The following is a 14,450-nucleotide window of genomic DNA, read 5'->3' on the forward strand; positions in this document are numbered from 1 at the left end:
GAAACCCTCCACACGGTAGGTGAGGTGCACAAACAACAATCAGCCTATCAGACTGACAGCTAAATGAGGGGGATCACTGATGAACTTTTGAGAGAGTAAACAAGAGAATCCATTTATGGGCAAAGCATAATTTCAAGATGTCAGGTAATGAAAAGAGGTAGATGAGCGCAAATGTCGGGAAAATGGAATGGGCGGTAAAAGTAGGTGGGATTAAAGAAAAAAAAAGTGAAAATAAACTGTTTATTCAAGGTGAAAGACTTTGCTTTTGTTTGGCTTTATAAAAAGGGGGTAAAAAGGTGGCACTATTATGCTATGATTACGAGTTTAGCCTCTCAATACAAAGGTTTCAGGCTCAGGCCCCTCTAAGCCTAATTAGTAATTGTTCCACCCTTGCCAGCAATGGTCAGCAAGCATTTGTGATTACTGGCAACCAATCTGTTACATCTGTTGGGGAATATTTCCCCAGTTTTTTCACTAAATTGAAAGGTATTCAAGGCTTTAACCCATTGTTCAAGGCAACACCAGAGCATTTCGTCTCATCTGGTGTAAGTAAGTTATGATTTCATTACATCAGGTTGTTCCCGAAGAAGCAAAGCCGTGCCGGACAGTATCACTCTCCCTGTCATATTTAAGTGTTGATGTCTAAAAAGCACTTTTCTCTGGTTAATCTACAAAATAGTTTCCTATCAGTCTTGGAAATGATCAGTTTGTATTTTGGGAAACGTGACAGGGGTCTTTGTGTTCATTTTGGTTTGCAGTGGTGAAGTCCCAAAGTCAGAAAAGGAATTTGTGAATTATTTTTAGATCATAACATGATGTGTTTTTTAGCCTACTTGTGCTGGTTGAAATGTTCTTTGTAAGTGATTTCTTCTAACATAGATCAGGCAGTCATTAGCCTGACCTATGTTAGTCATTAGCTGAAGAAATTCAGCAAACAACGCTCAATTGGTTTGGATTGATACTCCCCAAACAAATGAAATAATCATTTGAAAATCTCTTAGTGTTTACTTTTGTATTTATTTTTGTCTGAGGTTTAAACTGATACATTGAAGTTGAACAAAAACACAAATATGTGCATATTTACTTCGCAAGTAAAAAGAAGTACCGTAATATTCTATGTTTAATTCATAGTAATAAGTTTACTTTGACAAGTGTCTCTGATTCAAACTTAACGCGTGATCTATTTGAACTAATAATTTTAAATGGTCATTGTTAGAGAAAAGGCTATTCTTAAGGTCCAAATTTCTGTAATTTTCAAACAATATTCAGAAGTAAAAGTTTGACCAAATCAGTGTCAGAATTGACCCCATTTTTTTGTAGAATCAAAGCTTTGTAATGCAGACTGAGATCAGCAGAAAAATATCAGAAATTTATTGTCACTTTCAGATACTTCAGAAAGTTTTTTTCTGTCTTTGAGTCTTTAGCTTTTACCTAATCTCCTTCACTGTATGCATATGAAAGTGTTTATTTGTAATCAAACATTTGTGCTTTTTCACCAGCCACCAGACCCTGCCTCTTTGACTGTATCAGTTTAATTATTGTTGTCATCTTGTAAACCCAAGACTCAGCAGAACAACTAGAGACAAAAAGTAATTTCCTCTCTTTCTAATCTGCACCATACGCTGTGGCAGAGCCACTTGTTGATAAAAAGCAGCTGGGCAGGTTCATTTGAATGCATGAAGGAAACACACACCTTGTGAATCAGTCAGAAAACACACACAGCAAACCCACATTTGCTAAAATGAAAGCACATCTCCTAGACTGTTCATTCTGGTGAAATTTTGATATCTACAGGAGTTAAAAACAGACAGTTGCTCTCACTGTCAAAGCAAAGCAGCTCTTTTGCAACAGCTTCCTGTATGCCTGTCACATTTTTTGGTTCCTTTGCTATGCTTTCTTGTCACTTTTCTGAGTCAAAAGCATAAACTATGTATATATGTCAAACCAGCCCTAATTTTGACACTAAAACTTACATTTATAATAAAGGATAATAAAACATTTATTATCCTTTGGCTTGAAGTGTACAGAGATGAATATTTTGAGATAAGTATTAAGAACATATTTCACAGCAGTTGCTTGATGTTAATAAACATGTTGATACATGTCCAGAAATATGCTGAAAACTCTTTAAAAATTTATATACTGTACTTACATTGTCTCTGAGTAATATTTAAAAGTAGCTGTAAAAATTTAAAAAGCAGTCTGTCTGGTATGTTGGCTTATAACAATATATAAGTCAACATATGACATATGAGAAGTCATATGTGCATGACTTTTCTCATATGCACACATCTAAGCAGATTTAACTTTATGGATATGTATATCATCATTGCATTTAAAGGAAAATCCAATATTCTTTAAGGTGATTTTGAGAAGTTCAGACTTTGAGATGGGGTTATTTTCAAACCATATTTAATCCACTGTGGGTATGTGTTTTTTGTTTCTTATATATACTTTCCAGTGCACATGCAGCAATTGTTTTCTGTTATTTTTGTCTTTGCTACCTCTCAATGAAAATGCACAAATTCACCGACCTGAATGCAAACATGTTCTTATATTGTCAAACATTTTGAACTGGTTTTCAGAAACATTGCAAGATGTCCTATGCCTTTCTGCTTTGCCCATTTCTGTCAACTCATCACAAACCAAGAGGGTAGCAGAACAAATGCAAATATGACTCCATATAGCTGAATAGAAGCAATCACAAAATATGCAACAATATGCAATGGCCAGGTGTGTTGCTATGGTGAAGAAAATGATTTGCTAGAGCCTAGATTACAGTGTTTGCTTCCCAAAACAGCTTGCCTACACACATAACAGCATCACAACACACACCCAATGCTCAGCTAAAATAGGATGGCTGATTGCAGTAGTTTAGTGGTGAAAGCCATTTGAATGGAAATGTGAAATGGAAGTTCATTACTAAAACTCCAAGGCAGTGAAACCAGATGTGAATGAGAGAAGCTGGTCAGAGTGAAAAAGCACAATGAGCATCACATCACATTTAAGTGTGATGTACACAGATACACACACTTCTAAAAAGAAGTGTGTGTATCTGTGTGTTTGTAAGACATCATTTAGAGTTAAGGCCTGAAAAGTATTAGCTTGATCCCTCACCTTGTGCATTAGTTGATAATTTTTCAAAAATAATGGATATTTCTTAGTTTGACATGAGAATTGTGCATAAAGGCACAATATAGTCCATTTCTACTCAGTTGCTTTTTATGCATTTTATGAATCAGATTTAGGCAAACACTGGCTTATAATGGCACTTCAAATTTTGCTTACATTTTTTATAATTTTCTTAGCAGAAACGATTTGTCACATTTTGTAAACTGAAAATGCTTCAGTATATGCCTTTTTTAAAAAATAGGACTTTGGGAGACTTTTAATAATGCTCGACTGAAATCTTATTGAGGCAAACAGCATATTTTGACCTGATTAAAAAAGTTGGGACTTGTCTAGAAAAAATATGTGCAAGTACAAAATAAAAGCAATAGAAGATAAAAAAAAGAGGCAATGGAAAATAAGAAAGTGTAGATCAACACAACCTTTCCTTAACTAGTAATAAAGAACATGAAACAGACCATGACTGTTTCATGTTCTTTTTCGGTCTAACTTACAACTAAGCAATGAATCATGTTAACATTTAATCCCAAATTAGAAAATCAGTGGACTTTAGAAATGTGCACTGTAATTTTTCTTCCTGCTAATCATCAATAACTACTGATTCTCTTTAATCCAGCTACGTATGGTATTGCTACTTTTGGCTGTCAGCCAACAGTAACAGTCAAACTGAATAACAACTTGCCATCTAAGTAGATTGGTGGATGGTGGAACATGTTTGTAAATCAATCTCTTTTCTCAGTTTCTTGAGCAAAACTGAAATAAAGGAAATTATGTCTCCAAACACAGCTGATTTAATGGTATAGTCAACAATGGTGCAATTTATTGGGTCCATAAGAAAAAAAAATTGTAACTTTATTTTTAAGAAAAATATGCTCTTTTTGTTTTAGCAAATTAAAAGTAGACAAAATGGGGCAAATGTTTGGCGCAAGATCTCATTTCACCTCCAGTGCCTCCAGTAGTGGAAGTGCAGTAATTACATTCAATGGAATATAATTTAGTTAACTCAAATTCATTCAAATTCAATAACCCAGAAATTAAACTATTATGTGTATATGTTCCCCATGATAAAAGCATCAGTACTGGCCTATAAATCTAGAAGATGTTAAATAGTGAATCTTTAAATATAGCTGAATGTAAGGGTACATTTGTGTAAATTTGTTTGTGTCAGCAATCTTATTAATGCATGGAAGTCATGACATGCAAGTGAAAACAAGTTTCTTTGGAAAGAGACATTTCCAAGAAGCATCATTTGTATATTACTTATATTTTTTATATGTGAAACCTTTTTAGTTTAGGTAATACAGTCAATGCAAAAACTTTATTTAATAAAAATGTCCAAACAAAGAATAAAATGTATCCCAAACTAACGTTATGTTGTTCAGGTGTTTCACATCAGACCAGCACAAAACTGTAGCTTTGACTGAACGCTGACCAGAGCTGTACAATTTCTCGCTCCTTCTTTAGATCCCCGTTCTTCCGAGAGACGTTCAGCTTGCAGGGCATGCCGCTTTAAAAGTCGATGCATGCACTCCTGGTGCTGCTCAGGATTAAACTCATAATCATGCTCCTCCAAACTGTGCAGCTCTCTGATACCAGATGGTGTACACTGCTGTGCTTGAAATGTTGTTTGGAGTTTGCAGTGACGTAAATCAACAAATGCAGTCTGCTGTCAATCAAATTCCTTGCGCGTGAATTCACAGCTTGATGTGACTTGTACTACCCCCGAAGTTGGTACAAAAACGGAGAAGAGCCAAGCAGAACTACTCAGGATCTAATGGAGATGAATCTGACCGAGGCGGACTGGGGCAGAACTTGTTAAAGTCGCTACTGGTTAAAGTAGCGACTTTTGAAACCAGGTCTCAGAGTGGGACTTTACAGGAACACCCCATGTGGAGGTGTGAAGTGCTCTGTGTGGGAACATGTGCAGAACCTGCAGGATTTGGTCTATGCATGCATGGGTATATAACAGTAAAGAAAATGACAGATTATATTGTACTGTTTGTGCAATTTAGCTTTTTCAGCTTAGCATCTTGTAATACAGAATATTTGTGTGTTACATGAGCACATGGTTCATCGGGACAAAGCACATGTGTCTTTCGACAGGTTAAAATTATAGACAACAGGAACATTGGGATGTCTAAATATAAACATTTTCCCAAGTCAACATTAAAAAATACCAGCAGTTTCCAGATAGTGGTCTCATGTAAGCAAACGCTAATGTTCTATAAACACATTTTTCAGGGTTCTTTCATAATTGTCTGATGTGGTAGATCTTCACAAAAAAACAAACAAAATCAAAATGTTAGTTCTTAGAGAGATTGTAAAAATCCTAAAACTGACTCAAAGGCAGAAAGATACCGACCCGCATCACCCTAAAGACACAGCAGACGGTACCAGCAAGAGGGTGATGATGGAGTGACTTCATGTGTGGCCATTTGTGAGTGTGCATGGTAATGGTTGTTTGAGAGAAATGTGCAAGTGTAAAACAGCATGAGCCAATGATGTCTGGCTTCACTGGGATCAAGGAGTCCAGGGCAGTCATTACCTCTTCTGTTGAAGCATTAAGGAGAATTGCTTCTTTTTATGAGACTGCCAAATGTTTGCCTGCTCTGTGTGTCTCAGTATCAATATTATTGTGGTGCTAACAGCTACTTACACAGATAATATTTGTATGGAGCTTTTCTTGCCTATTACTTTTAAACTACAAAACCGATTCACATTTCTGTTGAAACTATAATGTTATCTTCTCTGTTTCTGCAGCGATTGGTGGAGGCAGCAGAGGAAGCCCATCTACAGCATGAAGAGAATCCAGACCTGCAGGTGAGTCAAAAAATGCATTTTTTTTTTTTTTTTAAGTGAGTCAGTATTGCCTCAACGCAAACTTAATTTCAATCAGCATGCTCATCCCTTATTCTTAGAGGATTAAAGCAAATCCTTGTTGACTATCAAAGTTAGAGCTTTTGTTATTAATTCTTTGTGAGGATAAAATAAGGCAGTAATCCTCTGTAAAAACAAGAAAGGTTGATAAGAAAAGGCATTTTGAAATTGGTTCTGCTGTTTAACTCGAGTACAGTGCATTATTTCCCGTTAACAATACAGCTCCCCTTAAAATGATTACATATTACAATTATGTAATTATTACAATACACATGCATTTCAGTGTGTCACCTTCAGCTGTGGTCTCACTGGAGCTGTTGGAAAACAAACTCATATCTGAAAAGGAAACTTTTGGTTGCATTGATTCCTACACTGCAGGTTTTACATAGAAATAGATGAAATAGGTTCAGAAACCCAAAGGAAATATCAATTCAGATTTCAGTGCATAATCAGATAATATTTTTGTAACCTTGGAGATGCCTTTTTTTATTTTTTTAAATGTATGTTGATTTGTTTTTTGGGGGGGGAATTGAGGTGTTAGTCCTAGACAGGATTAGGGTGAGTTGTAGTGTTGAATGTACTTTTATGTACTTTAAATTTTTTTGTGTTAACTCTGTACACAAAAAAATGTGTACAGAGTTGTACAACATTATAAAGTACATGATAAAGTATCATGTACTTTATCTGTACATGATAAAGTAACTAAATAATTTAACTGTATATGTTTAATCACTGGAGGAATATGTAAGCCCTAAATCTGCTTGTGTGGGTTTTTTTATTATAATTTTTCATGAGCATGAGTTCATTTTAGTTAAAATTATAGTTCAATACCATCTTTATCCTTTTAGTCTTAATTAACTAATTTAATTAACTTTTCTAGTTCATTTAATCATGAAATAAACTGCAATATTCACATTTTAATTAAATGTAGATAATGATAAATATGATATTAAGCAATGAAATTCCCACGCACATACATGCACGCTCGAAAACACACACGCATGCGCGCCCCCACACACCCCATCACTGAACACATTCTAAACTATTTCAGAGAAGTACCTCCTTCTGTTCTGCAGATTTGAGCAAATTCTTTATTCTAATCACATTTGCACACACACCCCCAAACCAAGCTGCTGCCTTCATGGTTCTGCCTCAAATCCATTTGAACAGCTTTAATTTTGTGAGTACTGCTTTGAATTGTGTATGTCACGTGCATCTGGCAGTGCTGTGGATGTGGACTTGGTCGTGTGTGTGCTTGCTGTTTGTGACTGAGCTTGCTGAACGTCAAGCACAGTTTAGAACAGAGTTTGTTAAAGTAGGAGGAGCAGCACAAACTTGAGGTCTTAAGAGGAGCTGTGATACTAAGTCGACTTTGGAGAATTTGAAGCTAAACCACTTATAAATTGAGTGCTGGTATCTGTGCCTGCTTAGAGTAAGTGTTTACTTTGTCAGTTCTTCAGAGTATTACAGTGAATGCCATGCGGTTTTCTGCTAACACAGGCAATTAAAGGTGATTAGTTACTAAATTAACTACTGTCCAGCCCTGTGGATTTGACCAAATCTTCTTGGTCGTCTTTGGTGATCTTCTTGATTTTTACACATTCTCTGAATTTTCCAACTTCACTTTAAAAAAATCCTTTAAAGTACAAGTAAAGCTGATATGATTTTGTCACAACACCAGAAAGGCAACATTAGCTATTTGGTAAAATTATTATTGGCATTAATTATGTTTGAAGATTAGATGAACATGACAATAAAGGGACATTCATTCATGATTTTTAGACTAGCTCGCTTATGCTGAAAATGGCCTGGCTAACAAGCTCATCTTATTTTCAAACAACTTGAATGTGAAACTACATAAGCACTCTCCTGATATTTAACCTTTTATACCATTTAAATTTCAAGTCATTTCAGCATGCAGATTTCAGCTTATCCTTAGTGTGGAGTGTTACTGTGTTCAAACACAGTGCCACTCACCAATGTGATTTATTTATTATTTCCTAATCTCACTTGTTCTGGAACATTTTGAAAAGATTGTAGATATTTTTTAATCAACCCTCACACTGTCTTAGTAGATGGGGTCATTTAGATCCCACAAGTTTTTACTTTGTGCACAGTGTGGTGGGTGGCACTGACCCTGTGTGCGCTTTTACGAGATTTTTTTGTGTGATTTCAGAATTTGACTGTCTGATGGGACAACTCCCCCATTTCCCTGTTGTCTGTCCATGACATTTTCTGCGCTCCTCCTCTTAGTTACAGTAAGACTGCTGGAGGGTTAATTAATTATTCAGGAGGGTATAAATCATTTTTCATATCCCATTTTATATTGAAATTGACATTGTTTTTAATTTTTTTTTTTTTTGTATTTCAAGAGATGTGCTCATTTTCTAATACAAAAAATATTGGGTTGAAGGACAAAATGAGAAAAAAAAATCTTAATCTACCAAAGACATTAATAGTTTTGGGATTAACTGTAAGTATAAATGGAAATGTCTATAATCTGTACGAAATTGACTGTTTTTATATATATATATACTGTATATGTATGTATACCATGTTCATCAACATGTTTTGCTATGCAGTGATAAGTTATTTTACAGCTTTTAAGACTCTAATAATTACATTTTTTTTAATAGATGTTTCCCAAAGCTTTAATATTTAGAAATTGTTATTTAAATTTTTACTCACAGAACATATTTTTATAAGATTTACACAATTTTTTACTTTGTTTAATTATACTTCCTACATTAAGGTAGAGAAAATAAAAATATAAAGGGAAAGTGTTAAGAGCAACATTTATTTTACTGGTTGTTGAGAGATACCACTGCCTGGAGAAGGGCATTTTCCACACAACCACTTCAAAGTCCTATTACGTCTTACCACACAGTGATTATGTACCAAAAGGAGAAATAATGTTTCACATTCAAACTAATAATAACTAGAAATGAGACTCAGAAACCATGAGGAAGACAGTGGATTATTGAAATAGATGAAGATCCTGACAATGAATGGTGACGTCAACTGGTGTTTGTCCCTACTCATTCTTACAATGAATTCTCAAAATTCACGCTTTTTATAGACTATTAATGCATATCTTCATATTCAAATATTTATTATTGTTTGGAGTCAAAGATGTACGCATTGTTAGGTATGTTGTAAGACAGATTAGGATTAAACTATGTCTCTATTGACTTGCAAATTAGTAGTCACTTGCAAACTCTTGGCTTTACAAAAATAAAATATTCTTTTAGATAGGGTTTGACAAAAAAAAAATCATGTTTGACACAATTAATACATTAAATGTAGGCCTGGGTAACTACATATTTATCCTTTATTGTGGGGTTCTGATGCAAATTATAAGACTCTTGTATTTCTTTTATTTACAACCATTTAACAAAACTTATTATGCAGACATTATTGTATAATGTTACAGATATGTGTTAAAACAGTAGCATATGCCACTTACATGTCATGCACGGGCTTGTTTTTTTCATTTAGTGGTTGATGGGCACAATCATTGTGTGGGATCACAACAGCGTTTTATGCCAGTAATTATTTGGCAGGGATAAAATGAGCCCAACATGGTGAGTGCCTCTTTGTTACCGCTTTAATGGCACAGCCTGAGCCAATGCTACATGGTAGAGTAGGGTAGTGTATCAGAATATTTACATGAAGATTAGAAAAGCATATATTGCACCAGCATGGCAAGACTGTGTATCTAGGTCTCTGAGAATAGATAGAAAAAAGCAAAAATAGAGAGGGTTCAAAAAAAGAAAACTCTAACATGCAATCAGAGTCCTGAAGTCATTAGTAGATGGTTGTTGACAAAGTATTTGGACACAGTAATAACATTTTTGATAAAAGATTTAGATTGTAAGGTTTTGCAGCACAGTTAGTGGGTCAGGAAAAGGCATAAAATAATATCATAGCACTCACAAACCACAGATCTCAAATTTGTCAGTAGACATACACTCTTGAGCTCACAGCAAGAATTAAATGATTTTTGATTGTGGGCACTTCAGTAACAACATGGCAAAATATTTGTACATAAAAATAAGTTTCTTCTCTACAAGTTATTTGAATTGTAAACATTAAAAAAGGTCACAAAGTAAAGTATTACTTGAATTATTCAGCTATGATGATGTGAGGTACTCTCACATAGGGTTCCTTTTTAATCAGAAGCACTAAAAGCGGAAAAAATAAGTCAGAGATTCAGTTATTAGTTTCTTCAAAGTCATAAGTGTACATACATTTCTCCAGTATTTGGTAGCTTGATGACTCTGGTCAAACCTTTTGGGGTTCCTTCCACAAGTCTCTCACAATAGTTTACTGAAATTCTGGTCCATTTCTTCTCACAGAACTGGTGCAAAATGGTCAGGTATGTAGGCCTCACTGGCACACACTTTCTCAGATTTACCTGCAGTTTCTTTAAAGTATTTAAGTCATTCCTTATGGTAGCATGCCACCACATGCTTTGTGGGCTTGGTGGTGGCCATGCCAAAACATTGACTTGTAATCACTTTGGCTGTATGCTTCAAGTCAGGGTCCATTGGAAAGACCTATTTGCACTGGAGCTTTAATTTCCTGGCTATTAGATGTTTGACTTCCTCATATTGCCATCAATTTTGGGAAATTCACCAGGTTTACAAGCATTCCCATTTTTCCTCCAAATGTAACAATGGTCATGGTTCCCAAGGATGAACTAGACTTGTGCAGCTTCACAGTTCTCTTCTTGATATCTTGGCTGATTTTTACTTTCATGTCAAACAACAAAGCAATGTGTTCAAGGTGTGGACTTAACTGAAGATACACCTGTAAATATATGTTAATTTATTAAATGTTTCCTAAGACATCATCACCTGGGCTTCCCCTCATTGTTAAAAGAAATGGTAATCATTCTATATGTAAACTTCTGATTTTAAAAATGTTAAGAAAGCACTCTGACATCTTTTCTCTCATTATTGTGCATCTAGGAAATATAAATAATTTGTTATTCTAAGAGACCTAAAAGTTTGGTCTTATTCAACTTCAGACAATGAGAAAAAAAGTTGCACTTTTTTAAAATTCTGTTTATGTAGACTTCTTGTTTCAACTGTATAAGTCTTGTTAGGTGTTGGGTACCGCCCTCTAGCATTATATATATCACAGTCAAATACTTACCAAAGTGCAGAAACACTCACATTACTGTCATTAAGCCAGGGACATGTTTTATCATTTACACAAAACTGGAGTGTTTCATCTGGATGCTCCACTATAATGTTAGCATACTAATGCACGCTACTTTGTGTGTTTAGGCAAATGTAGTTTCAGTTATTCTGTTGCTAATTGCTTTTTTTCCTTTTTCATTATGCTATGCACAAATGAAACAAATCTAGCCGCACTTACATTTAGAGCTGTATCAGTTGTTGATTTGCATGTAAAATGCATGAATGTCTTCATGAGGCATCTATCCGTACACCTGTGTTGGTATGTGCGTGTGTGTCGGGGTGTTCTCGTCTCTGATGGTGGCAATCCTAATAGTGCGTTTTACTGCAGCACATGGTGAATAGACGGTAATTATCACCAGCTGAACTAAAAATACAGCTTCCACGCTGTAGGGTGAAACCTCCTCCATCACTATTTGGGGGTTTATTATAAAATATTTGTGTGGTTTACAGCTACTGGATACATATTTGGCTGGCAGCGGTTTGATAGGAATTTCCTTATCTATCTTTTCCAGAGCTCTTCTGCTTCCATGTGAAATTGGCATGGTAATCTGCTGCGATTTTCCTCCCTCACTCATTTACCCTGTGCTGTAAATGGGAAAGCAAGAGAGCAGTCTCCCATGGCCTCTACAGCCAATGAAAGCCTTCCTAGGAGGTTGGAGACAAAACACCCAATTGCCATCTCTTATGCTCACTAAAAATGTAGCCCTGAACTGAAGGGAGCAATAAAAGAAATGCTTTGTCCTTTACTTTTTTATTTATGCATTGCCCTTGCTTTTCCTGTCTGGGATGTCACTGGAGAGGACAGAGAGATGGCCGTATGCTTGTTGATTTGCCAATTTGCTGTCCCCACTGGTAACAAAAACGGTTTGACCTGTACGTCTGTGTATTCATTGTATTTCCTACCTCGGTGCCCTGCCACATACATTGCCAGTAATGTGAAGAAGGATTATTTTTAAGCCATCCTTTCGAGTGGTAGTTTAGTCTCTCAAACATATAATGTGCAATTACACTTCACAGTTGTTATGTCTCCCTGGCTTGCCAACTTTACACTAAACTGTTTCAATCTACCTTTGTCAACAGGTTTTCCAGATAGATGTGGACAGCCACGCAGAATAACTAATTCTGACAACCTGAAACACTTTTAAAGGATGAATCACTGATTAAAAAAAGGGATTAAAGAGAAATCCTAATAGGCAGCTTGGGTAATTAACTTATCTTGGTATTATATATATATATATATATATATCAGTGACGTGCGGTCAGGGGAGGCAGGTGAGGCAGTGCCTCACCAGCCATCATGGAAAGAAAGAAAATATATAATCATAAAGTAATTTAAATTGTTATATTCATCCGGTGGTTTGTACTAAAAAATATTTATTTTTCATGTAGCTTCACCAATTTCGATTTTTATTTGTTAAAAATCGCTGAATTTTCTTATTTTCCCATTCAAACGCTTGGAAGCGATGCCGGTGAGGCAGCAGCGAGCTCTGCCTCACCTTGGATTGCGCAACCCCTGGCTCTGCGCTGGCTGCTAAGCGGAGAGAGCATGTTGCTGTACGGCGTCAATAAAATGGTTTAAACAAATTTAATATGTGAACTTATTTCCAATAATTTAGCTTATGTATATAATGTACAGTGCTTTTTGTCACCAACTGTGTTTGTGTAACGTGTTTCGTGTAATGAGCGATTATAAACGGCAGAGAACAGGTTCGAGGTGAGGCAGGCAGTTCTCTTGCCTCATGGCAGGGGGCGCTCAAGATCCCAGACGTTCGTCTTGTTCACTCCTCAACTGCCGAGTAACTGTTGTTATTAGTGTTATTACTGTCTTACCTTAGGTAAGACAGTAATAACATTTATTTTGTTTTGTTTTTTAAGGAAATGTGTGTTTTGTGAGCTACAGTTTGTATGTGTAAGGATGCAGAAGTTAAACATAACCTGTAAACTGCTGTCAATCTATGCATCTATTTGCAAATCTGATTCTGATGACGTCAGTGCCTCACCAGCTATGAACCTCACCGCACTTCACTGATATATATATGTGTGTGTGTGTTATTAAAAAAACATATACACAAAGGATCCACAGGTTACCACTATTGCTAAAAGGTTTATGCACAATAACTTGCTTATCTACCTGCTTTACTTAATAAACAAGTATAACTGGTAAAACTAAAAAACACAAAGCTAAAATCTAATACAGCATTTAAATACATATTCAATAAATTAGACTATTGCTGAAAATGTTAATTTCAGTAACTCCATCATCACTATTAAATAATATTTCCGCTGTTTTGCATGTGTTTTTCTGCACTGATACTGTATTGTAAACAGTCTGTCTTGTTCAAAGTTCAATATGAACATTATGGGTTTTTTTTTAAATGACTCAATTGCACATCCCTTGAATCCTTAGTCTAATATACCTATTTCTAATAATTGTACTGTTGTAGTTTTGTACAGTATATCATTATTATTGTTCTTAATCTCTAGTCATTTTTTGTAGGCTTTATTAGAGGCAGATACCTCCTGTAGCTGACTGACATACTTCTGACTAGAAAAAAGCATGAGAAAAGAGCTATGAGGATTAACATTTTTCAGTGATTATTAATAACTGAATTGATTTTTGTAATTGCGCAGCAATTAGGAGTTGTTATTGAACTGTTGAGACAGAAAAGAAAAAACCTGATTTACACTCAAAACTTTTGCCAGTTTTAGTGCTACATTAATTTTGCAGCACATTATTTGACATTGTTAACTACTGAGCTATTAAAAATAGTGTTAATTTCCATTGCTGTTTCTTAAAGTTGTTGTGTGTACAACAGGCGTGTGTTTTGCAATCAGTCTTTCCTCAGAGTTGGGAAGCTCATACTTTAAGATGCATGAAGTGAGATTTTAAGTATTGCATATCCACCATTACTTGGCCTCTCCTCCAAGTTATTTACACAGACAGCTGCCTCATTTAAGCAGTGATTATCTACACCCATGGCCCCTAGTTATTTTCCAGTCACATTTCCACACTTCTGGAGGATGACTTTCCCTTTCACCACCGTGGAAAAAGAGAGTTTGGATGTGGGTGAGGAAAAGTGAAGATTAAAGTTAAAAGTGAGTACCAGAGGGTGGAGCGTCATGGTCCACCCTCCCTGCTGCCCATATGGAGTCTTTTCTGTTTAAAAAAATCCTTCTTTGCTGCTTTGGGCTGTTGATATTATTGTGTTGCTCCACTGAAAAGATTTATTTTCATAT

The 14,450-nt window shown here is 35.6% G+C and overlaps 1 protein-coding gene across 1 annotated transcript in view; it reads left to right on the forward strand.

The window, feature by feature from the left end:
• cacna2d3a (calcium channel, voltage-dependent, alpha 2/delta subunit 3a) overlaps window positions 1-14,450 on the forward strand; it is a 131,204-nt gene that overhangs the window by 44,621 nt on the left and 72,133 nt on the right. Inside the window, exon 4 of the mRNA XM_028018879.1 lies at window positions 5,890-5,949. Coding sequence (XP_027874680.1) covers window positions 5,890-5,949 — 60 coding nt within the window. The remainder of the gene's footprint in view (window positions 1-5,889; window positions 5,950-14,450) is intronic.

This window comes from Xiphophorus couchianus, chromosome 1 (assembly GCF_001444195.1).
Source record: "Xiphophorus couchianus chromosome 1, X_couchianus-1.0, whole genome shotgun sequence".
In the NCBI taxonomy this organism is placed as follows: domain Eukaryota; kingdom Metazoa; phylum Chordata; class Actinopteri; order Cyprinodontiformes; family Poeciliidae; genus Xiphophorus; species Xiphophorus couchianus.